Source organism: Tenrec ecaudatus, chromosome 4 (genome assembly GCF_050624435.1).
Source record: "Tenrec ecaudatus isolate mTenEca1 chromosome 4, mTenEca1.hap1, whole genome shotgun sequence".
In the NCBI taxonomy this organism is placed as follows: domain Eukaryota; kingdom Metazoa; phylum Chordata; class Mammalia; order Afrosoricida; family Tenrecidae; genus Tenrec; species Tenrec ecaudatus.
The window spans coordinates 3,859,291-3,884,600 of record NC_134533.1 but is presented as its reverse complement, the minus strand read 5'-3'; the positions used below and the strand labels follow the sequence as shown (position 1 = coordinate 3,884,600).

At 58.6% G+C, this 25,310-nt stretch overlaps 1 protein-coding gene across 8 annotated transcripts in view; it reads right to left on the bottom strand.

Annotated features, from left to right (window-relative positions):
• Positions 1–25,310, bottom strand: part of SHANK2 (SH3 and multiple ankyrin repeat domains 2) — a 395,141-nt gene that overhangs the window by 121,421 nt on the left and 248,410 nt on the right. For all 8 annotated transcript variants that reach the window (XM_075547967.1, XM_075547968.1, XM_075547969.1 and 5 more), the window contains 2 exons: positions 20,791–20,873; positions 19,205–19,329 (listed from right to left, as the gene is read on the bottom strand). In XM_075547967.1, coding sequence (XP_075404082.1) covers positions 19,205–19,329; positions 20,791–20,873 — 208 coding nt within the window. The remainder of the gene's footprint in view (positions 1–19,204; positions 19,330–20,790; positions 20,874–25,310) is intronic.

Sequence of the window (25,310 nt, the reverse complement as noted above, 5' to 3'; positions counted from 1 at the left end):
CTGCCACCTGGCAGCTGCAGAGTGAGGGTGGGCGGGGCTGAGCCCCTGGGTGGGAGAACAACCCTGGGCCCCAGCCTGTCCCCCTGTGCTGGGAGGTGTATGTGTGAGGGAGGGGAGACATTTGGAGGGCGTGTATCCCTAAGAGTCAGAATCCTCAGCTTGCTCGGAATCCTCTGGAAGCATGCTGCAGGACAGGCAGAAAGTTGACGGGGGCCTGAGATTGGTGGTGTCTGCAGAGCTAAGGGCCAGGCCCTCCCCGACTCCTTGAGCCGTGGTGGGCCATAGAATGGGGGCTTCCTTGTGGGCACCATCTACCGTAAAGAGTTACGGCCTTGAAACTGGCAGGGGGTTGGAGTGGACTTGACAGCCGTGAGTTTTCAGGAGAAAGAAGGCTTTGTGCTCCCATAATGAGCCACGGTCTAGGAAACCCACAGGGGCAGCGCTGCCCTGTGCCATGGGGTTGCTGTGAGGCGGCGTCAACTTGAAGGCCGAGAGAATAGCCCAATGTGAGGGAAATTGAGGCAGGCCATTAGCGTGTTAGTGGAAAGGGGCGGGCTCTGGCTCAGTCCTCTGCTCCCCTCCCCCTTGGGGCTCCCCTCCAGGGGCCTCTGACCTCCCTGAGGAAGGCAGAGCCCACGATGGGCTTAATTAACCCTGGTCCAGCTGCTTATACACAAAACCAGGCCACAGGATAAAAGGTCCTTTTGTGTGGCCCTGGGAAAGTAGGACAGGCTCGCATACAATAGCAGGCTGGAAATAGGAGGGCCATAACAGTTCACTCCTATGGGAACCAGGGGCACGGTTGGGGTCTGGGGTCTCAGTGGATGTCTGAGAGTCCTGGCTGGTAAGCCTCAGGGCCTCTTCTCTGCAGCCCTGCTGCCTCCTTCCGGCTCGCCCACCCGCCGCCCTGGGCAGGCCTCCTGGCCCAGCCTCCATCCTGGTGAGCGTGGTACCCGAGCCCACGGTTGCTAGGTGACGGTTGCTGAGAGTCACTACTCAGTTGGTGCCGGGAAACACCCCCAGCAGCCCGTCTGCCGGGCTCACCAGAAAGGGACCCGCTTTCTGGTCTATGCAGACCCCATTCCTTCTGCAAATGTTCCAGGTGTGAGCTCTTCCGCTGTTCCCAGACCCCGCTCAGTGTGGGGGAGATGCCCTACCTGCATCACACCGGGCTCAAGCCCACAAGGGCAGGCTCCAGGCACAGTAGGAGCCCGGGGGGGGGGGGCGAGGGGTGAGGAGCGGGCAACATCCAGCAAGTTCCCATGAAGCCAAAGAGGTGGGAAGTGCCAGTCACATGGCAGAAGTTTTAAGGGGGCCCTGCTGCTGTGGGGGACAGGTACTGCGCCCCACGGGCCCAGAGTGGCAGCTGGACAAAGGTGGTCACTAATAATACTTCATTGATTAGAAGAGTTCCTGGGGTGGGGGGGGGTGTTTCTGGGCTGAGTATCTGGCTTGGGTGGGCCTTGCCACAGCAGGTGAGTTTTTCTGGGTCTCAGAATCTAGGGTAGCGCCACCATTTGTGGAGAATGCCTTTCGCCTGGAACCTCATTGGATGTGCCCCACTCAACTCAGAGCAGCCTGCAGGGCAGAGCAGACTTGCCCAAGGCTGTGCAGCTCGACAGCAGGTGACCTCTTCTTTCTCTCTTGGAGTGGTGGGAGGATTTGAATCACTGAGCTATGGGCTACAAGCACAATCCTTAGCCCACTGCCATCAGGGTTCTAAGTAGCCCTGACAGGTAGGTGTCCAGCTCTTGCTTTGTCAACAGAGGCCAGGGCATCATGACATAGTGGTGGTGGCTCTCACCGTTCAGGTGGGAGACACAGGTTTGATCCCCGGCCAAGGCCACTCAGGCACAGGCACCACCTGCCAGCCTGGGGAGGCTTGCGTGTGGCTGGGATGTGGAACAGGATTTGGCCAAATTTTCAGATGGAGAGAGACTAGAAAGAAAGGCCTGGCAAATGCTTCAGAAACACAGGCCTGGTGTGGGGTGTGGGGAGGGGTTTCAGGCTCAACTAGAACACCTGGAGACACCGTCTGGTGCGGGGAGCAGGCTGGAAGGCTCTAGGTGGTCATTGCCCCGGCTGGGTAAACGGCCCCCACTCTGGGGCTCAGGGCTGGCTCCCCACAGTGTGTCTCTGATAGTGTCTGGGGCAGATCATGCTGCATAGAAGCAGTCACCTGCCTTACAGTGGGAAATGGGAGGGTGTGAGTGATGGTCTGGGGCCTCAGAGTCTCAGTCTGACTCTGCACCCTACCTGGGCTGCACCCTTCCCCTTGATGGCACCCAAGCCCCACTGCTTCCTGGGAGGGTGTCCTGGCTGTAGACCCTGAACCATTTCCTCTCCCTCAGGTCCCTAAGGCATGGGCTATGCCCCTGGCCACCAGCGGTCCCTCAAAATAAGACGTGGACAACCAAATGTCATTCAGCAGAGGAGTGGACGGCCACCACGTGGACTCTCCCAGTGATGGAGTACAGTGGAAGGCAGCCCTGACGCCGGCAAGGACTTGGGTGAGCCCAGAATACAGGTTCCACGCGAAATGGGTCAGGCGCAATGGACAACACTGAGTGTGCAATGGACAACACCCCCCCCCCCGCCCCCTGACTTATAGGAAGGCAGTGAACATATATAAAGAGAGCGGTTGCCAGGGGAGGTGGGGCTAAGTGTTGCTAAGCGAAAGTTGGCACGGCATTGACTCCCCAGTGACGCTGAGGGACAAAGACCCATCGGTCAGCTCCTGGAAAGATGGGCGCCCAGGGACCCCTTGGGGCCATTCTATGTGGTCACATGGGATTGCAGTGAGTCAGAGGGGCCTGGCCAGTGCCCAACACAACCTCGACCAGTAGGCGGTGAGGGCAGTGGCAGGGGCCACTTGTGGCTGGGGGTGAGGAGGATAGGAGGAGGTTATGGGGGCGTGTGGGGAAGAGGTTATCGAGGAGTGTTGTCCAGCTGGTAAGGCACGACCTTGACCGCTGATGGACCACGCGCAGGAGCTGTTGAGATGGTGTGCTCTGTAACTGGCCAGGCCAACCCACTGCCATTGAGGCCCTCCGCCCCAGAGTCACCTGAGATCAGCTTCATGAGGCTGTCAATCACCAGGGGCAGGAGCAGGCGACCTCCTCTTCCGTATGCAGGGCGGCTTCCGAGTTTGAACTGGTGTCCCAGCAGCTAGAAGCCCATGGCCCGCAAGGCTTCCAAATGGTCACCACAGTGAGATACAACCTGACGCAGGACCCTGACCAAGTGCAGTCTCCTCAGCCCCTGACTAAATGCAAAGAGGAGAGGGGCAGGGCAGCAAGTGTCCAGGTGGTCTCCTCGCTCACCCCTGCCGGCCACCCAGGCTTGTCGTGGGGACACAGCCCTGGTGTGGCCCCACCTCCTGAGGGAAGAGGCAGGTGGTCCTGGTGGGGGAGTGGGTTTTCATTGTTCATGACTTGCAGGGAGGCCGTTGGGTCTCCCCGTCTCTTTGAGATCATTTCGCATGGAGCCCTGGTGATGCTGGGGGTCAGGTGTTGGGCTGCTAGCTGCAAGGTTGGTGGTTCAAACCCACCCGCTGCTCTGAGGGAGTCAGATGAGGCTGTCTTCTCCCTTAGGAATGGAAATCCCTGGAAACGCTATATGGGGTCACCCTAGTTGGGTGGGACTCCATGGCAGAGGGTAAGAGGCACTCCACAGTCTCTGCCTGTGTGCTTTGTGCCCCACCCCCACCAGGGGATCTGTTACTGTTCATCCCCGGGCACAGTACACCCCTCGGTGTGTCTCAGCGGAGGGCCAGGGGCAGGGGGCCTGAGTCGTGGCTAAGCATCTGTGTGCCTGAGCTGGGGGCAAGACTGCAATCCCTCTCCAGAGTTTCTGAGACACTCACCTCTGGGGGAGGGGGGCGGTGAGCTATGAGCAGCCCGTGCCAAGCCCACCGCTTCACCAGGGCTCCCCACTCGAAGAGTGAAGAGAAACAAAGTCAAGGGCACCCCCTCTAACCCAGGGCGGCGAGTCCTGGGCTTCAAGGGCCATTTCTGCAGCTCCCCGGCCTGGGTGCCGGTGTCGGCTGGTGTGTGGGTGGCCCCACACTGGCAGGAGTCACAAGTCAAAATGGAAGGGGGGCTTGGAGGACGCACTTCCCCACTGGGAATTCTCAGAGGGCGGGGTTTTCATTTAAGCCAAGCAGGGAGCAAGTGCAGCTCAGAAATCACTCCAGGCTGGTTGCTCGCCCCCTTTCCCCCAGCACACAGAACCGCTGAGCTCAGGGGCTATGAGCCTTTAAAGGATTCCTTCTGTAACGCATGAGTTCACCGAGCTCCCACGGTGCCCAGAACTGCACCTGCGGCCTGTGAAAGAGTCGGGAGAACCTGTCCTTCCCTTGGGCGAAGGACACTCAGCCTGTCACCAGCGAGCAGCAGCCAGTGGCAGGAAGGGGTGGGTGCTGGGAGCCACCCTTTGCCACAGCTGTGCCCAGGCCAGGATGCTAGCATAGGTGGGCTAAGGGAGGGCTGGGTGGATGGAGGCCACAGCTGGTCAATGGGCTGTTGTCCACAGACAGGGCTGCTGGGCACGCAACCTGCTCACTGTCCACAAGCAACAAACCCCAGAAACAAAACTCAGCCCATGAGGCCACGGCGGCAGTGGCTCCCAGGAAAGTCCCCAACTGAAAATCAAGATGCTTCATGGGGGATCACAGCCTCTGTCTGGCCACACGGGGACTCGAGAGGGGTCACCTCAGGCCCCTGGTGGTGCAGCAGTAAAGAGCTGGGCTGCCAACAGAACTGTTAGTGGTTCCAGCCCGCCCACCACTCTGCAGGCGAAAGGCAAGGCGGTTGGTTCCAGAAGACAGCCGAGAACTTGCCTTCAACCGGGAAGCCATCTAAGTGGGGTAAGAGCCAAGGCCATGGAAAGAAACACAGCAGCCTGGGTGAGCCAAGGACTGTGAATAATAAAACCCAAGATCAGAGGAGGGAATGGTATCAGAGTTTAAATTCTAAACTCCGGGTGTGCAGAGGCTATGGATGACAGTGGAATCCCCCAGTCCATCTGCAGGGTCCCCTCCTGGATTATTTAGCTTCTGGGGAATCCCCTCTGACCATTGGCCAAGAGATGTGACTAGTCTCGCCATCAGACAGAGCACTGGGAAGTGGGCGGACACAGCTGTAGTTAGGTTACAGGTAAACGTCTTATCCTGTGGTCTCCCTCTTGAGCCACCTGAAATACGGTCTAGTTTTTATCATTTTCGGTTATCGTTTCAGCTGAGGTTTGCCTCTGTTCTATCTTGTTTCTTTTTAATTTTTTTGCATGTTTTTCTGTATATGAAATCCCGGATAGGTAAATCTATAAACAGTCACTGGATTACTGGTTTCTTGGGGTTCGTGGCAGGGGAGTTTGGGGGGAAACAGGGAGCTAATGATAACGTGTATCAGAAAGAAGAAAACGTTCTCACGTTGATGGTGGTGGTAATTACACAACTCTTTGTAATACGTTCAGACTCGAATTGTGTGTGTGCAAACGATATGCCAATAAAACGGTTAAAATTAAGAAGAGGAAGACTGCCCAGCGAGTTAAGCACCGGTCTGCCAAGCGAGAGGGCTGCACCCGCCGGGCTCCCGGGGGAGAAAGATGAAGCAGCTGGCCCCCGTGGAGGTGGACGGTGTCAGCAGCCCCGGAGCAGTCCTAGTCCATCTGCAGGGTCGCTGTGAGTGGACACCGGCTGGGCAGCAGTGGGGCTAGTCTGGGACCCTCCTGGGTGGCTCCGGTGACGTGTTCTCAGCTGTGAGCCTAAAAGCTGGCCATTCAGAGTGCTTCGGCAGTGACGGGGAAGAAAGGGTTGACGTCGGGCCGAGTCAAGGGCAATGGGGTTGGCCTTCTCAGAGCTGCCCTACAGCCATACACCAGACCACTCAATCTCAATAGCCTCTGGAGGGCTTTTCTCCTTTTTTTTTTTTTTTAATAAGATTCCAAATCTTATTTTTGAAGAAAATCGGCTGATGTTTAGAGCGGGTTCACGTTTCTAGAGATACGGAGCTACGAGTCTGGGGTGTTTCCCAGGCATCTCCCCCCAACCCGGCCCAGCACAGGTTCTCCGCTGCCCCCTGGCACCACAGTGACTCTGCTCACACCAAGACCAGCAAAGCCCCAGGCACTGGTTCCATGGAGTTCAGGGCTCTGGGTCCGGCCCGTCTGGGTCCCACAGCCCATGGGCTTGGCTGAAGCTCAGCTCTCTTCCTCCAGCTTCTTCGAGTCCCTCCCTCCCTCTTCGATCCTGGCTCTCTCCCCTCTTTCTCCAGAGGCTGACTATGGGGCCTCTCTGTGGTGGTGACAGGGGTGGCTGGGTGAGGGAGGGTGGGCGGTGGGGGCAGTAACATACCCCATCAGATCACAGACTGCCTGACTAAGTAACTGCCTGACTGCCTGACTTGGGTGGGAGTGAGTGACTGGACAGGCCAGTGACAGATGGACCGGATGGGTGAGTCATTCACCTTCAAAGTAAGCTCTCCCAACCACTGCTGTGCAGACTCCTGGGACTGCCATTCAAATCTCTAGACACTGGACAATTCTCAGGGCAAAGTCCAGGGGTTCCTGAGATGAGATGAATCTTGCCATGCTGGACCTTGACCCAGACCAAGACCGCTGCCTGGTGGGGCAGGATCTGGAGGACTCCTGCCTGTCCACCAGCTGCAGCTACAAGGCTTCGGGGCCCAGAGGAGGGGAACTGCCCAACCCTGGACATCACCCGCCAGGCATGGAGGGGACAGGCACATGCCCTTAGGAGGTGCCAGGCTCACTCAGGCTTGGCTCTACTTGTCACATGGTTGATGTCACAGGTCCCTGAGCATCAGAACCCCCGTGTGTCCCCAAGGGACCCCAAGTTCTACCTGATCCGGGGCTCAGTGAACCCACTGAGGATGCAGCAGGGGGTTGAGGGCAGAAATGAGCCACATGGTCACACAACCAGGGGATCAGCCGGGAGTCTCCCCCTCCTCATGGGCCACCTCCCCTAGTCTCAGTTCCGCTGGGACTGGGCTGGGACGTTTCCTCGCTACATAATGACTTCTTGGTATAAACCTGCTCCACATGGATACGTGTCGCTGGATCTGTTTCTCCAGTCAACCCGGCCTCCCACAGGGGCCCCATGTCACCATACATGCTCTGGGCAGGTTGTCAGGAAAGACCAGTCCCTGGAGAAGGGTGTCACACTTGCAAAAGTGAGGGGCCAGTGAGAAAGAGGAAGGCCCTCAACAAAGACGGACGGACACAGGGGCTGCAGCCATGGGCTCAGGCCTAGGAGCGACTGTGCAGATGGTGCAGGACTGGGCAGTACGTGGTTCTGTCGTGTGCAGGGTCATGAGGGGCTGGGCCCAACTCCTTGGCACCCAAGGGCAGCAGAAGCAAGAAGAGAGCAGTGCCAGCCTAACCCACCTGAACGGCAATGAAGACACATTGCGTCTTCTCTCCAGGCCTTTCCTGGGTGCTTCCTACCTGTCCCAGTTGCCCCTCCGTGTGGCCCTTAGTCCCCTGCATCCCCAAGGCAGTTCCTTTCGCTCCCCGAGAGCTGGACTGAGCTTCGGTCATGCCTATGATGCCTGGCCAGGATTGGCCTCCGCGGAGGGCTGAGGATGGACCCATCAAAGAGGGCAGGAGGTGCCAGGTGGGTGGTCATCTCCTGGAACCAGCATCGGGGGCGCAGTCTCAGACAGAGCCGGGCATGCCCTGTTCCCCAACACACACACACACACCCCGCCACCACACACACACACTTCCACCACACTTACTGCTGGCTGGCACACACCCCGGCTACCAGGGCTGACAAACTCCATCAATTAAAGGACCCAACAGGGCACTGAGCAGGATGGATTTTTCGCTCTCTTGCCAACCTAACCGCTTGTGGAAGGAAACTTCCTGCTGCCCGTGGAGACACATCACAGCTAAGCAGAGCCCAGAGAGCAGTGAACGGGCCAGGAGGATGGAGGAGGGACCTCTGAGGGCCCCTTGTCGGGATTCCACATTCTGACCAGGCAGTGAGAGAGAGCACCCTCCCCAAAGGAGATGGATGGACACAGTGGCTGCAACTACGGGCCCACACAGAGCACGCGTGAGTAGGTGCCCCAGGACCCGGCGCTATCTTGTTCTGTTATGCCTCAGGTTGCCATAAGCCAGGACCCCACCAACATGGGCACACCACTGGCAGTTAGCTGGGAGGATTCTCAGCTCCAGGCAGGAGGCCTGGGTTGAGTTTTCAGCCAAAGCCCCTCACGTGCCATTAGCCTGCTGGGCAGGTTTCAGTAGGAATGCCAGATGAAGACAGACCAGGAAGAAAGGCCTGGCGCCCAATGCGGGAAACCAGACAGGGACACGCTGGGCTTCCTGACAGCTGGATCCAGATCCCGTCATCAGGACGCGCAGGACCAGGCACATTGTATTCTACTGCTCCCGGGGCCGCCACACAGCCATCGGCATTACCTCCCCACCAGGTGTTGGAGGCACGGTGGTGGTGGTGGAGGGGGAAAGCGGCAAGACCACCTCCTGACCCCAGAGAACCAGCACCTCCTCACGAGGGAGACAGATAGGACTGGGAGCCAGCACATGGGGTGTGTGTGTGTGTGGGTTGGGCTAGCAGAAGAGGTTGGGGGCCGGCCTTGGGGAAGGGGACATGTGACTGACCTTGTGGGGGTTGGCACATAGAGGAGGTGGGGGGCACACATGCTTACCAGTCCTCCACCTGGAAGAACTTCTCTGCCAAGCGTATCCACCGCGTAAAGAGTCTGTGCCCACAGTCCAAGGACACGGGGGACAAGGACAGACAGAGGGGGATCGGTGTGGGGGTGGGGTGGGGCTGAGGCCTCAGAGTGCCCTACCCCCACCCGCTGGCCCTGTCCAAGCTCCATTCTGCCAGGGCCGGGTTCAGCACCAGGGAGAGCTCCATCAGCCCTCCTGTGGCGCCTGCTGCTACATCCTCCTCCAGGAGCTACACAGGGGCCCCTCTTGGGCCCACCCACCACCCACCACCCACCACCCACCACTCCCCGAACAGCCTCCCTGCCTGCCGCCCCCCCCCCCCACCAATGTTTCTGGCAGCCGAATCTCTCCTGCCTACCAAAATCGAGCAGATGCCAACTCAGCGACCCAACAGGACAGGGCAGAACAGCCCCTGTGGGATCTTAAACTGTCACTCTTTACAGGAACAGAAAGCTACGTCACCTCCTTTGGAGAAGCTGGTGGTTTCAAACCGGTGGCCTTCCCATTAGCAGCCTAACATGTAACAAAGATGTCACCAGGGCTCCTGCTGACAGATCCTTAAAACTCCCTGCCATGGAGGCCACGCCGACTCCCAGCAGGACAGGATAGAACTGCCCGTGTGCATTCCCGAGCCTGCAGATCTTGGCAAAAGCAGGCAGCCTCATCTTGCTCCTGTGGAGTGGCTGACGGGTTCGAACTGTCGACCTTGCAATGAGTAGTCAGACTTGGAACCTGGCAGGGCTCCATGTGCCCACAGAGTATCACTTGATCGTGAATGCCACGTGCCAAGCAGTCTTTTCCCTGATCTCCTGTGGGGCCGCTGCTCCTTCTGCCCCTGTTCCCCTTCCAGATAGTACACCCCACCCCCATTCCTGGGACTGTCTGGTTCATGCCTTTCCTCTCCAAAGCACAGGATAGCCACTCCGGGTGGGCCCAGGTCCCATCAGCATGAATGGATGGATGAATGAATGAATGAATGACAGGAATGGTTTCCTGTTTGTTGCTGGCACAGAGACCTTACCAGAGGCCAGGAGCTGGGCTGAGCATTTGGTGTGAATTTATATCCACGGGTTAGGGAGCTGGGGGCCAAAGGCGGGCGAGCAGTAGGTTGCCCGGGGTGGCTGCACACCCGGGGGTGGGGGTGGGGCCTCAGATGGACATGAGCCCGTGCCCTTGACAGTGACTGCAATCCGCCAGCTCCATCGGGCGAGCGCGGCCGCCATCTGCCCGCCCCGAGGAGGCCTGAGCACAGCACCGCCGTCCCCCTGAAGTGATTCCAGATCTTTTTTTAGCTCGAAATTGAAATCACTGATGCTTCAAATTAGAACCCAAACGAACAAGCCAAGAGTTCAGATGGGTAATCGCGGCAGCCTCCCTCGGTCGGGGGCCGAGTCACATCGGCGTCTGGCCACCTGTTCTCGGGCAGAGGAGGAGGTTCCCTCAGGGGCAAGAGGGCCGGCCGGTCAGGGGCCCAGCCTTCAGCTGTCCAAGGCATCCCCCAGGGGGTGGACTCCTCAGAGAGAGGCCAGCGATGCTTTGAGCCTCTGGAAACCAAGACACCAGAGAGCAGTTGACTCTGTTGTCTCCTGAAAGGGGGGTGGCAGGAAGGCTGGGCGGTGGACCTCAAACCGATCCTTGTCCACCAATGTCCACTGCGGCTGATCCAGTGGCCAACCACAGATGGATGGATCCACACAAGATAGTCCAGGACCCAGCCAGAGGAGGACGCAAGTTCTGACACCTGGTGCGTCAGGGATGGACCCGGGGCACCTGCTGCGGGGTGAGCCACACCAGACTCAGATGGACAGGGAACCATGGAATAATTCCAAGTGTGGGCGTAGTGGTCAGGCACCATCGCGCCAGCTCCGACCGATGGCGACCCCAAGAGCAACACAGGGAAACAGTTGCGCCGCCCTCACAGTTCCTGTGCCCGAGCCCGTGGCTGCAGCCCCTGTGTCCATCCATCCCTTCAAGGGCCTTCCTCTCCTTCACTGCCCCTCCACTGGACCAAGCACGATGTCCTTCTCCAAGGACCGGTCTCTCCTGACATGTCCAATGTATCTGAGACGAAGTGTCACCATCCTGGCTTCTAAGGAGCATTTGGGTCAAAGGCAAAAATAATCCCAAATAGACAAAGAGCAGTGTTTACCCCAGGCTACCAGGGGCTGGGGCGTCTGGGAGTAAGGGTGGGGTGCTAACTTCCAGCATCACACAGCACGGCAGATTGTGGGTGGTCATTAGCATAAGTCAATATTATGATATCTGATTCCTGGGACCATTCACATGGGAAGTCTTATCCCGTGTGCTTTTTTCTGTCTGCTTCAGTGGTGACGTACTGGGCTGCTCACCGCAAGGTCGGCGGTTTGAAACCATCGGCCTCTCTGAGAGAGAAAGGCTTTCTACTCCCGTAGAGAGTGACCGTCGCAGAAAGTCAGGGGCCTCTCTGCCCCGTCCAGCAGGGTCGCTGAGTCTGCATTGACTTGATAGCAGTGAGTGGTTTTCTTTTGTGTGTGTGTGTGTGGGGGGGGGGGACATTGCCAGGTATTGGAGGAGTGGTTGGTTGGGCGGTGGGGGTGGTGTCTTGGTGGAGGGGGATGGGAGACAGCTGGAGAGGAAGACTGGCGCTGGTGACCGCTTAACATGAGGAATGACGTGGAGCCACGAGTGTGGCTGACGTGGCACCTGTCTAGTTATGTGTGTTTCTCACCATAAAAAAATATATATATATATATATATATATATATATATATATATATATACCCAGGCTGGGGCTCCCTTGGGAGGCAGGGACGTGATGAGAAGGTGGTCGGGAGGTCCTCGCCTCAGCAAAGGCTGGGCAAGGGTCCGGGGGTGGGGGTGGGTGCGCTGTGATGGGCACCAGGGTGGGGTCACCATGGCAAACAGCTGGAGTCTGGTTGAAAGCAATGGTTTACGCATGCGGAGCTCCGAGGTCCTGCTCTTTCGGCACCGGCCTCAAGACACTTGATGAGATGCTAAACCGGCCTCTGGGGCAAAGGCCAGCCCTCCCCCCGCTCCCATCTTTGCCTGCTCTCTTAAAATCTCAAACAGATGACGCTAAGGTGGCCCTGGAGCATCCTCCCAACCAGTGTTTAATCCGAAGGGGCGGGGCGGGGTGGGGAAAGGAAAGTCATTAGCAAACACCGGGCTCACTCTTCAAGGTTGAGGGATATCGCTGCCTGCGCTAATTGCGAGGGAAAACCGATTTAGAGAAATTAACGGAGAAATGAGATGGGCCACTTCAGTGCTCAGAGCACAATTACAGACACCACGGGACTCTCCCCTGCTGTCGGCGGTGGCCCCGGGTAATAATTAACGTCCAGGAAAGTGTGCTCTCCTGGGGCCCCGGAGCTGGACCTGGCCACGGCACCGAGACACCCACCCCGGCGGTGCAGAGTGGAGGCCGTGCCTCTGAACGACGTATCTTTGCTGTTGATTAGATGAACGCTCCCCCAATCAGAATCCTCACCATCGCAGGAAACAGGGCGCTAAGGGAAGATACAAGGAGAGGGGAGCTCATCGATGAGACAGCCCTGGCGTCCAAGAACTCTCCTCTTCTGATGCCTATTTTTTGGGGGGGGACACAGGGCAGGTGGGGTTCACTGGTAAAACTGACACCCTCTGTGTGCAAGACTCTAGTTTGAATTCCGGCCAAGGTACCCCTTCTATGGCCATCACCCAGCTGTGATGCCAAACACAACAGCAGAGCTTCCAGATGCAGACAGACTAGGTAGCAAAGCCTGGCAATCAGCCAACGACCACACAATGGGTGACAGCCAGCCACGGGGTCCTGATGTGCTCAGGTCACTCCGGGGAGACTCAATGCCAGCTAAGATAAAGGGCAGCATGCCGGGGAGGGAGGGGGGCAAGTCAGATGTCCCTGGCAGGTCATTCTGAGCCGATTTTCTTTCACTTAAAACAACATCACTGCTTCCTGTGGGTCTTAACAGCTCCCAAAACCACAGCTTTCAATGATCTGCTCCAAGTGTCCTTAACTGTCCCCGGTGTCCCCTGCCTGTGTCCTATAGCACTGCAGTCTGGGCAGGGCCATGTCCCTCCTCCGGCCAGGATCTGGGGACACAGCGCCACTCATAGCTGGCTGTCTCAGGCACAGTCGCGGTCACCCTGGTTTCTACACAGTTCAGTGTAGTTGACACCTTCTCATGGCTCACAGGGAGTGTGCTTCCGGCAACAAGAGTAAGGAATGAGAGAGGAAGGCAGGGGAAGTGCTGCTGTCCCCTCCCCCTGGATGCTGACTTTACTGAGCCGCCTGGGTCCCGTCACCTGAGTTCTGAGGACCCCTCTTGTTCTCACTTTTTGTCGCCTTGCATGCTGAGCCTGCCAGGGCCTCCTAGACGGGTAAAACCCCAATGCCCCAACCTCAAGGCCAAGTCCAACTCCCAGTGGTCCCGTAGGACAGGCAGAACCCCGCCCCCGACCCGCCAGTCCTCCGGGCCCTCATGTTTACTACCAAAGCAGATGGCCTCAACGTTCTCCCCAGTGGTTGATGGTGTGTTTGAACTGCCAACCTTTCAGTTAGTCACTGAGCCTTTCCACGACCACGTCCCCTGGCTCCTAACAAACATTTGTCTGATTTATCAACGCTCTTGGGTCGGAAGACCAGCTCCTCTCCTCACCAGCCCTGTGACCCTGGGCAAATCATTTAGCCCTGGGCAAATCAGTTTTCCCATCTCTAAGTGGGTTAACAATGGGTGCTGTTTTCTAGTATTCAGTGAAGGCAAGGAGCCCTGATGTGGTAGTACTTATGCGTTGGGCTGCTAGCCGCAAGGTCAGCAGTTCAAAACCGCCATCTGCTCCAGGGGAGGAGAACGAGGCTCTCAAGAAGAGTGACCGACCCAGGAATTCTAAGGGAAAGTTCCACTCTGTCCTGCGGGGTCTCTAAGAGTCGGAATCTACTTGATGGCAGTGAGTTTGTTTGGTTTGGAGCCCAGGCAGGGGCCAAACCTCAGAGCCAAATGAGCAGATCTGTAGATCTGCTTGCGGCGAGTACAGCCAGAGTGCTGCTTTGTGCAAGGAGGGGGAGATCTCATCCACGCACGCTGGACATGCTGTCCGGAGAGGCCAGTCCCTGGACAAGGACTTCATGTTTGGGAAAGTGGAGGGGTAGCGAGGGAGACGAAGGCCCTCCAGGAGATGGACGGGCACAGGGGCTGCAGCAGTGGGCTCATATGCACAGCAGTGAGGAGACACAAGGCCCGGTGGTGTTTCCTTCGGTTGATATGGGCTCGCTGTGGGTCAACTGACTCGATGGCACCTCAGAACCGTGAGGGCCTTGGACACCTCCGTGTAATGCCGAGGGGCTCACGGGGCCCACACAGTGATCTGGGGCCTGCTGGCTGCCGTCCCCCCCCACCCTCTCAGGGAACCTGGACAACCCTCCCATCTGGTGCCATCCAGCCCCCTGTGCTGCTAAATGGGGTCAGGAGATCTGCTGCCCTGACAGGAGTCTGGGCAGCCCAGGCTGATGACCTCTAGGTGGGTGATCCCTGTCCCGGGGGCCACACTTGGTTAAAGGTGATTTTTCAGGGGTCCTGCCAGCTCAGCAGAGAGGGGCCTGAAGGAGGTCCTGAGACGGAGCCTCTGTGAGACCAGCCGTTGATGCTGGTAACCCTTCACTGTGTGCTTAGTGCCCTGGGCCACGGAGCTGGGCTCCACCCCACATGGCACACTGCCCGCAGGAGGAGAGGTGAGGTCCCCACGTGTGCTCCAGTGGGCACAGACCTCGAGACAGATGCTGGTGAAGCTAGCCATCCAGCAAAGGACAAAGGAGCTCTCACGGCTGCCTAGAGAGACGAAGAAAACCGAGGGAGGGGTGCAGAGAGCAGCGTGGCCCTGAGGAAAGAGGGCTGGGTTTCTGCCTGTGGGGGCTGTAGAACTCAGTGGGGGGTGGGGTAGGTGGCGGGATGGGCACGATGTCCCATGCCACTGATCTCTCTGATCTCACAGTCTGGAGTACGTGAAGGAAGGGCAGCAGGGTGAGGTAGTACGTGTGGGGCTTCCTACAGAGTCGCCATGGGAAACAAGCACAAAGCTTGGGTAATAGGAGCCAGCTGACTGGGGAGCATTCTACTGATTGGGGAATACCTCCCTGGGGAGCACTTGACTGGGGAGTACCTAAGGGAGCATCTCCCTGGGGAGCACATAACTTGGGAGCACCTGACTAAGGGAGCACCTGACTAAGGGAGCATTTCCCTGGGGAGCACATGGCTTGGGAGTACCCGACTAAGGGAGTACCTAAGGGAGCACCTCCCTGGGGAGCACATGACTTGGGAGCACCTGACTAAGGGAGCATTTACCTGGGGAGCACATGGCTTGGGAGTACCTGACTAAGGGAGTACCTAAGGGAGCACCTCCCTGGGGAGCACATGGCTTGGGGGGCACCTGACTAGGGAGCATCTGACTAAGGGAGCACCTGACTAGGGAAGCACCTGACTTGATGGCAGTGAGTTTGGTTTGGAGAGCACCTCCCTGGGGAGCACCTGACTGGGGGAGCACCTGACTTGATGGCAGTGAGTTTGGTTTGGAGAGCACCTCCCTGGGGAGTACCTGCCTGGGGAGCACCTAACTTGGGAGCACCTGACTAAGGGAGCACCTCCCTGGGGAGCATATGGCTTGGGGGACACCTGACTAGGGGAACACCTGACTAAGGGAGCACCTGACTAAGGGAACACCTGACTGGGGGAGCACCTGACTAGGGAGCACCTGACTAAGAGAGCATCTGGCTGTGTTTCATGTTTGTTTGTTTCCACAGGACACCAAAGTCTCTGAAAGGGCTCCATGCACATCCGTCATCTTTTGTCCCTCCTACAACTCCCCGTCTTGATCACTCCTGGAGACAGCCTACTCCGTCCCATCTCACGGACCCTCCAAGCAATGGCAGCAGATGCCCTGCGCAAGCTGAAAGCTGATCCCACCTCTAAGCGCTTCCATCTCAACGCACCATCCCCTCCCTGACAAGCTCTAATCAGGATCTGAAAGCCTGAGGTTTCCTGTCTGGGGGTGGCCTGGCTTCCACCTCCTCCTCTGACCTGCCCAGCCCCTGATTCTCTCCAGGCTCAGAGACACGGGGTGGGGAGGGTGGGGGGAGGGACTGCATTCCCCACAAGGGACACGCCGCCGTCATCCCCCCATCCCTCCCCCCCCACCCCCGCGTGGCTCTGCCCGGGCCCCAGCCACCTCTCCCCTGGGAAGCTGGCATTTCCTTGAGGCCAGTTACCCAGGGAGTCCCATAACAGCTCTCTTCTCTCTGAGCTGGTCTGGTACCAGGTGAAAATGTCCTCATGTCCCCACCGCGCACCTCTGAGGTGAACTCCTTATGATGACCCCACACCCAACTCTCACACCCTTTTCATTGAAATTCCTGGTTTTAGGAGAGCCATTGAGTCGGGACTTCATGCAAAGCTTTTGGAGAAGTGGATTACACGATGGGGATGCTAACCACAAAATTGGTAGTTCAAAAACACCAGTCGCTCTGAGGGAGAGAGAAGAGGCTTTCTACTCCCGTAAAGAATTACAGTCTGGGAAACCCACAGGGCAGTTCTACCCCGGTCTACAGGGTCACTGTGAGCCGGCGTCATCGAATTACTGGCAGGGAGTTTGTGTTGGGTGGGAGAGGGCAGGTGTGATGAACAAAGATAAGAACCCCCCCTCCTTCCCCCAAAGAACAAATTCTCCCCAAATGCTCAGGTGGGAGAGAAACACACTCTAGAAGCTGGTCTCAGCTTCCAGGAGCGCTGGTGGTGCGGGGTTACTAGTTGTACTGCTGCCTGCAGGGTCAGCAGTTTGAAACCACCAGCCGCTCTGTGGGAGAAAGATGAGGCTTTCTACTTCAGTAAAGAGCGGCAGTCTCAGAAACCCACAGGGGCAGTTCTACCCTGCCCCAAGAGGGTTACTGTGAGTCAGCACTGAGTTTGGGTTTTGAGCATCAGCTGCTGTTGCATCCCTCTGGACTCACAATGACCCCACGCCTGGGCCAGTGGAGAGCTGGCTCCTGTGTAGGGTGGAGGTGGGGCACTCAGGGGTCGATTTCTTTGGAAGCAGGTGCCTCCCTCCTGAGGTGCCCAGGAATCTCAATTGCAAGGTCAGCAGCTGGAGTTGTTCACGGTTTGCACCCCCAGGAGAGGGACAATGTAGAGACAGGGGCCCCCTGGTGAAGGAGGGAAGGGAGTTCTGCCCCTGCCCAAGTCTCTGAACCTTGCAGAGTTCAGTGCTTGCTCCGTTCCGAGATTCCAGCCTCATCTCCGTGTTAGCACTTCCTCTCAGCAATGAAGACCTTTAGCACTGTAGCCCATCAACCAGGGTAAAGTGTTGGCATTTGCTTTTGCAGCCCCCCTCCCCCCCAGCACCGCCAAGCCATCTCAGTGCAGACTCCCCCCCTCCCCAATCCCGGGGCATTGTCACCCAATTTGGGAAGCGTCATGCTGAGTGAGTTCCACTGGGGACATCCTTCATTGGGAGCGATTCAACCCCATGGTGCTAAGTCTCTCTTCTGGGAACATTCCTGAACACTGTGGGGATGAGCAGGGAGTCTATACAATGGTCCAACCACCCCCTGCACCCCCGTTAGCGGATGACTTCTGGGAGAGGCTGTGACTCAGGATGGGAGGCCGTCATCCTTCCCACCAGCTTTGTCCGGATGGCTTAGACCAGGATAGGTTACCCAGGATAGGAGACCTGGCACGCCATGCAAGGGTCCGGGCACCTCGGGGGTCAAGAGCCATGCCACATCAAAGCAGACTCAGGGACACTCCCACCAGTGCCCTTTGTGCAGGGTGGCGGGTCTACAGACCAGGGGTATGTAAGTGGCCAGCACGTACAGAGGTGTCCACTAACCCCACTTGCTTCCCTCTGCTCCAGTTCTCCCAGCCCCTGCCCCACTCTCCTCGTTTATCAAGGACACAAGCCCACGGCTCACAATGGGTTGGGCTTCTTCTGTACCTGTCTGCTTGTTTATGATAAAAGCCAAGAGTAAAGCAAAAACCTGTGTTAACCCCTCTCTCTGTCGGCTACACACACACACACACACACACACACACACACACACACACACACACTTCCTTGCTACAGAGAAGCCAGCTCCATCTCTGCCCACCCACAAGGGTCACACATCTAGTTAACCCACAGAGCCCGGTGGACACACCCCCGCTGTTTAAATGCATCCAATGACTGTGAATCCTCACCCAAAATAGGCTTGGATTGGCCGGAAGCAGTTCCAACGCTTCTGCTCGGTGAGCCCAATGGGCCGGGTGCTGCCGGGCGGCACCAGAAGGACTACGTCAAAAGGCCTTCTTCGCCCACAGGATGCTGTCTTCGGAACAGCCCCCTCAGCCCCCGCCCCGGTTCTCCATGGTTCTGAGAATCATACAGCTAGAACTGACATCCTGGGGGGTTCTCTGTGGTGGGGAGGAGAGGAATGGGGGGGGAGACAGGGACCCTCTCCCCTGGGGGACTGCGATAAGGCTGTGTCTGCCACAGACCAGACAAGTAAGTGACCCACATGCCTGTCAATGGGACCTGCCATGTGGGTCTTGCATGCAGGTGTGGCCAGCCTCAGGGATCACAGGGAGGAAGCGTGAAGCTCTACCGAGGGTCACACAAGCCTACGGGACCAGGGTCCAAGGGTGCTCCCAATCCACAACACTGTCTGGGACACCGACCACTCCCCAAGACGGGGAGGGGGGTGCCTCCTTCCAGTACCAAGACTGCATGGGACACCTGGAGGTGCGGCAAAACATCACCCGGGCAGGTCGGGAGCTGCAGGCGCCGCATGCCCATGCTCATGTCAATGCCACGCTGGGTCTGCGTGGCACCACCTGGGCATCTCACGGAGTTTTGTGACCGAGGACACTCTCGCTCACCTGTTGGGGGCCAGTTCCCAGCGTGTCTGGGTTTAAAACTGTCCTTCACATGCCCGTCAACGCCGGCCCCTCCTCATGCCCACCCCCCTACCCAGCAGCCCCTCCTGTGACGAGACTTGCAAGCCAATGGTCTCTCAGACACTACGAACAGAACCAACTAAATGCACGTACACACCAGGGGGACAGCTTTCTAATCAGGCCTCAAGACACAGGGACTGAAGCTCCTCTCAGGGACCCCCTTAGAATCACAACCAAACTCCTCCACCCTCCGTGGAGGCATGAGCGACCCCAACACCATGACAATCATCTTACTCTGCCTTCAACCTCAAGACCGAAGATGGCCCAGTGCTACTCTCTGTCCTCCACAAAGTCACAGCCAGGGTTTCAACGATGACCGAACACAAGAGGCCCTGGAGGAGGTCTCCCCCACACTCCCAACCGGAGCCGGGGTACCAGCCCCTCCGTCCACACCATCTCTGCTTCCTCTGGGCCACCTGTCCCGGCAGCCAAGGCCCTGGTGCTATGCCCACGCGCATGAGAGTCGGCGCTCTCCCCAAGCAGAAAGAGGCACACACCCATGTCCCTACCTCGATCAGGAAGTCCCCGGTCCTCAGTCCGGCCTGCCATGCCACCCCGCCCTCATCCACAGACTCCAGGTACTGCAGGGCTGGGAACGCTGGCGTCGGGGTGAATTCTTCGATGGGAGTATCGGCTGTGGAGATAAGCACCACCCCATCACAACTCTGGGAGACGTGTCCAAGATGGCAGCCCACCTGGCAGGACCCTGGGGGGGGCGTGTCTCCCACTGGAAATGGGGCGAGGGTCTAAGCCCTCTTGAGACTCAAGTTCACGGGGCAGTGCCAGCTCCAGCCAGGCAAAGCCGTGGGGCTTCCATCCTGCCCCGGGCCCCTGCATGCATGGGGTAGCGTGTGCGCCTGTACATGTTGGCTTGCCTGTCATTTTCTTCAAAAGCATCAGTGACTAAACATTTTCAGCTCTAAAAATGGAAAAGTCCCTCCCATGCCACGAAGCTACAGAAACGCCACGCTGAGCCGCTCGCCAAAGCCACGCCGACGGGGAGTCGCAGCCCTGGGGACTGGACTGGACGTGGGGCTCGGTGGAACAGACGCCAGCCCCGTGGGTGGGCGGGAAGCTGCGGGGCTGGTATGGGAGCCGGGGTGCCTGCTCAGGGAGCCTGGCTCTGGTGGGCCCCTCAGTGGCCAGGGTCCCTGCGCCCTGGTGAGGTGCGCATTGCTTGTCTGTGGTGGGAGGCTGGCCTTCTGGGGTCCCGATCTTGCCAGGACGAACGAGAGAGTGTTCCTGACAGGGGAGTCTGGGGGCGGGCGGGTGGGGGAGTACATCATATGAGCAGGTGTGGACACACACACAGACATGGAATGGTCTGCCTCCTCCCCCCACCCCTCTCTCTGGCCAGACAGCAGCTGGGGCTGGAAGGGTTGACTCCTAAGTCAGGGGGCCTCCCCTTAGCACAGCTTCAGGACCCCCGGCACCCCGAGGGGCAGCCCACACATCCTTGCCTCCACTCTTGGGCACAGATGCTTCTTCCTGGGGGCATGCAAGATGCCATCTTGGGTTCCTTCGGCAGGGGTACCTCCAAGTTAAGAGGATCGCTTCCCAGGAGCACGGCTCTGGGGCCTGCCACGACAGGCCAAGCCACATATGTGCTGCCAGCTGGGCCTCAAGCAGGGGACCATCCTGCTACATTACCTTTGCAAAGTCACCTTAGAGCTGGGCTCACTGACGCCCCCGGCAGTGGCAGCCGGAGCCCGCTCTCTGCTCCCTGCACGGGGCAGTCCCCAGGAACTCTGGGCAGGGCCATCCCGGCCTCTGGGACCTGGGAGCCCCGTGGGCAGCCCCAATCTCCATCCCCATGGTGTACCAGGAGAAGTGTGGGATGGGGGGAGGGCAGCTGGGGGAGGGCGAACCCAAGAAGAGAATTAAAAATATTCCTCAAGGCAACCCAGGCCTTCTTCCCCAGTGAGGCAGAGTAGCAAGAAACCCAGTTGTCTAGCAACCAGAAGCCCCCAGGACATAAGCTGCTCCTCTTCCAGCGGGCAGGGGATCTTTCCCCAAACAGGCGTGCCTAAGGGCAGGCACACACACACACACACACACACACACACACGCACGGGCTCCCGCCTGGCGCTCTTACCTTTGGCCCCTCGGAGGACGAAGCCGAAGCCCTCATTGTCTCTTTTCTGCAACACCACGGTCTTCTCCTCGATAATGCAGTCGCTGCAGAGAGAATTCCGGGGCCAGCCACCATTACCGGGGCCCAGCATCATCACCGCCGCCGGTCCTCCGCCGCCGGGCACGCTCATCATCCTCGCCAAGTGAGCCGCCCGGCTCGCCAGCCCCGCGGCGCAGGGAGCAGGAGGAGCGAAGGGAGCTGGGGGGCGGCGAGCGGGCGGCGAGCGCTGGGCACGCGGAGGGGGGCAGCACGCGAGCGGGCGGGCGGGCGGCAGGCAGGGCGGCTACGTGGTGCAGCGGCCGCCGGGAGTGGCTGAGCCGCCCTGCTCACGGCATCCGGGGGTTGCGGGGACGCCGGGAGCGCGGAAAGTAAGTGGCCCCCCCGCCAAGGTGGTCGCCAGGGCAGGCCCCCCGGCCGGCCAGGTGCCATCAGCCGGCGGCACTGGGGGTCGGTGGGTGTCTTCTCGCTTCCTGGGGGTGACTCCGGCCGGCCCTCCGGCCTCTCCGCTGCGGAGTCGCAGCGGCAGGCGGGCGGCGCGGGGACACGCGGGGCCGGGGCAGGCGTCCGCCGCCCCCCTCTCTCCTGAGCGGCTACTGCATGTGGCCAGCGGCTGAACTCCCACAGGCATCTGACGGCCGCGGGCCCGCGTCATCCGCACGGAGGACCCCGGCCCGGGGTCGGGGCAGGCGGGCGTGTGGGGAGAGGCCGCCGGCACCAGGGGCGCCTCCCGTGCAGCCACTGCTGCAGCGGTCTTGGGGTGCAGGGGGGCGCGCGGAGCGCATGAGCCAGCACCCCGTCTTGTTAGCGAGCAGCTTCCTCCTGGGGCGGGCTGAGTTGCTGGGGGCGGGGGCGGGGGCGGGAGCAGGAGTGGGGGGTGGGACAAGAGGCCCTCTTTGAGGTGATAATTTAAGGCTTCATAGGTGGCCTCTTAACAGAACATTTGTATACGTGTGTATGTATATGTGCATGAATACATGTATATGGGTATACACGTGTGCATACATGCATGCACAAGTGCATACACACATGCACACGTGTGCATGTGTGAATGTATGCGTGTGAATGTATGTGTATATACACGTACACACGTAGATATGTGTGCATATGTACACATGCATGTGTATATGTGCATATCTATTTGCACATTTATATATGTATAGGCATGCGTGTATATGCAGGTGCATGGTTGTATATATGTACATGCATTTATGTGCGAATGCATGTGTACATACATGTATGTATATGTATGTGCACGTGGGTGTGGTGTATATACGCACATATAAGTGTATGTGTGCACACACGTGTGTATATGTATATGTATGTGTGTGTGTGTATTTTATATATATACTTATTTAAAGAAACTCAAAGGTTCCCATTTGGCCGAGTGCCCACAGCCTCTTGCTGGCACAGCAATGCTGTGTGGCCACCCAGTCACCGCCCCCAGCTGTGTGGGGTAAGAGGACAGAAAGGGACTGGCCATCTGCATGGACCACATGGCCTCCCCACACCCAGACCCCCCGGGGCTGTGCTGCAGCTGAAGGAGGCTGGAGAGGGGAAGCACAGGAGGGGGGCTCTCCCAGGACCCCCAGGGGAGGCCACAGCAGCCCCTGGAGGAGGTAGACAGAGCTGGAGACAAGTTCCAGAGGGCTGGCCCGCGACTGCAGCCCTGGAGTGGCCTGGGGTATAGGGTGGGCAGATCCTGCTGAGGTCTTGGCCAGGACCCAGAGCCACTGGAGCTCCTTATGATCACTGAAAAGCTGGTCCCACGGAAGTTGGGGAGCAAGTTGAGAGCATGGGCTTAGATGCCCGCAGAGCAGGGGGGTGAAAAGGTGCAGTGTGGCCTGGGCAGGGGAGGCTGTGCTTACAGTGACCAGGGGCCCTGGGACGTGGGGGCAAGGCTGACACTTGTGTCAGACCCAGAGTGCCCTGGGCAGGTGAGGGCCAAGGTGAGCATGAAGCTGAGAACCTGCTGGATCCAACCCCTGAGGCCCCACAGAGATGCCCACCAGAGGGTCTCTCCCTACAGCTCCCTAGCCATGCCCTCTTGCCCAGGGGCATAGGCTACACTGCCCAGCCCCACCCAGCTTGGTGCCAACCCCACCCTGCACTCCGGGCACCTGCTCCTCTCGGCCCCCAGTGCTCTGAGTTCTGAAGGCCCTGAGCTGCTCCTCTAACTGGGGGCTTCGAGGGACACTGGGGCGACATCTTCTCGTAACAGCTTCTGTGGTGCATGAGCCATCTCCCTAAGACCATTCATCTAGCCCTGAACCCTTAGCAGGGACTACTTAGCAAGTTATGCTCTCCCTGCTGCCTGCCCCCTGCCTGATGTCCGTCCTTTCCTCCTTCCCTGGGTAGATTTGCCCAATGGGGCCTGTTCCCTCAACAAACCTCACCTGCAGTTCCCGATCCACCCTCGGATTTCTCATCGCTGCCTATGACCACACCCATCTTGCCTCAACCCCCAAAGGCTCCAATGTCTCCACCTATCTGGCCTTCTGTCCTTCCCTCCCTGGCAACCTGGGTTTGAATACCATATGGGCTTCAACCAGCTTAGCTCCTTAGAGCCACGCCTTCCCAGCCCTGAAGGGTGGTACTGACAACAACTGCCTTGGAGGAGCCCTGGAGGTCTAATCCTTGCTGAGCTGCTAACTGCAACGTCAGCAGTTTGAAACCACCAGCCGCTCTACTAGAGAAAGATGAGGCTTTCTACTCCTGTAAAGAGTTACCTCCTTGGGCTGCTGTGCACTGGCATAGACTCAGCATCAGTTGAGGTTGTTTTTTGAGAGTTTGAATCTCCCTGAGGGTTCTGTGGGTCAGGTACTGGGCTGCTAACTGCCAGGCTGGTGGTTCAAACCCACCAACAGCTCCTCAGGACAAAGGTGAGGTTGTCTGCTTCCATGAAGACCAACAGCCTCCGAAACCCCGTAGTAGATGGTCTCTGTGAGTCAGAATCAACTCCGTGGCCTTGGGTTTGGGCTGGTGCCCCCCCAAGGGCCTGTGCTACTGAACTGAAGAACCCATTCTTGGGTGCCGACAAGAAGGGCTCACGAGGTGCTTCTGAAAGGTCCCTGCCAGAAAGCACAGTTCCACTCTCTAAGGAGCAGCAGGAGGCGGGAATCGACTTGACACACATGGGTTTGCTGTGAGCGGGGATGGTGTTCTTTTCTGCTGCCGGTGGTCCTCCGCCAGGACCTCCCACCGTTCTCCACCTCAGACCCCTCCCAGCCCTCTGAGCGATGCTCCCTTCATCTGTCCTGCACACCCCAGCACTGCTCAAAGGGCCCCCCACAAAGGGCCCCCCACACTCTCTCTGAGGGCTCCGCTGAGCCTTTCCCAGGCCTGCCGGAACCCTTCCCACCACCAGCCCAGGAACTGATCAAGCTGAACCGCCAGGCCTGCGGGGCAGGTGTCACATGCCACCCTGCTCCTCCTGAGCCCTCCCTCTCAGGCACACACCTGCTCAGGGGAGGGTGGGGTGGGGTGTTCAGTCTGTGCTGGTTTGAACACCCCAAATCTGGAACGCGGGTATGTTCCTTCACCTTGTTTCTGAGCAGGGCTCACTAAACGTGGTTCCTGGCTTAGGAACACAAGGAGCCTGGTGGCATCGTGGTGACGAATTGGGCTGCTAACCGTGAGGTCAGCAGTTTGAACCCACCAGCTGTACCGCCAGAAACACGCGAGGCTTTCCATTCTTGTCAAGAGCGAGTCTCGGAAACCCACAGGGGCAGTTCTACCCTGGCCTGCAGGGCCGCTAGGAGGCGGTGAGGACAGGGTTCTACTCCGATGAGTCTGGTGTCAACCCATTCTCACTTCGTTGTATTTTTTTCAGGCCTTTATCAACCTGATCTGCATGGGTCTTTGGGGAGAGGGAGCATGTCTTTGAGGTGACAGGCCATGGGAACACCAGCATCTCAGGCCCTGCATCTCTCTGCATTGAGTGCAGGTTCCTAGCGATAAGATGTCCCCCAGCTCACCCTCACCCCTGCTTGAAGAAAAAGATGGTCCTAAGTGTGGTAGGCCTCACTTGAGCACACCGCCAGTCAGGGATAACCCGTCCCTGGAAGGCTCCCAGGACCCTCATTTCCCCTGCACACACCCCACCTCCCACCTGCGGCAGCGGGTACCCAGCCCTGCCAAGCACAGTGGTGCAGGTTGGGCACAGAGCGACACACAGCTAGCAGATGCCATCACATCGCTGTCCTTGGTGCAGAACGCTGTCGGGTCACCTTTCAACTCATCGCGACCCAGTGTGACCGGGTGGGGATGCCCCATGAGGTCTCCAAGCTGTCATCTTTAGGCAGACAGGATTCCCGGACCCTTCTCCCTTGGAGCCGCTGGGATACCAGCGCAGCACCTCTCTAGGGACCGCCAGAGCTCCTGGGGCCATGTTTGCTACTGCTGTCAGGCCATGGAGTCAGCTCCGACCCACATCGACCCTATGCACCAGAGAAGGAGACATTGCTCGGTCCGCACCTAACCTA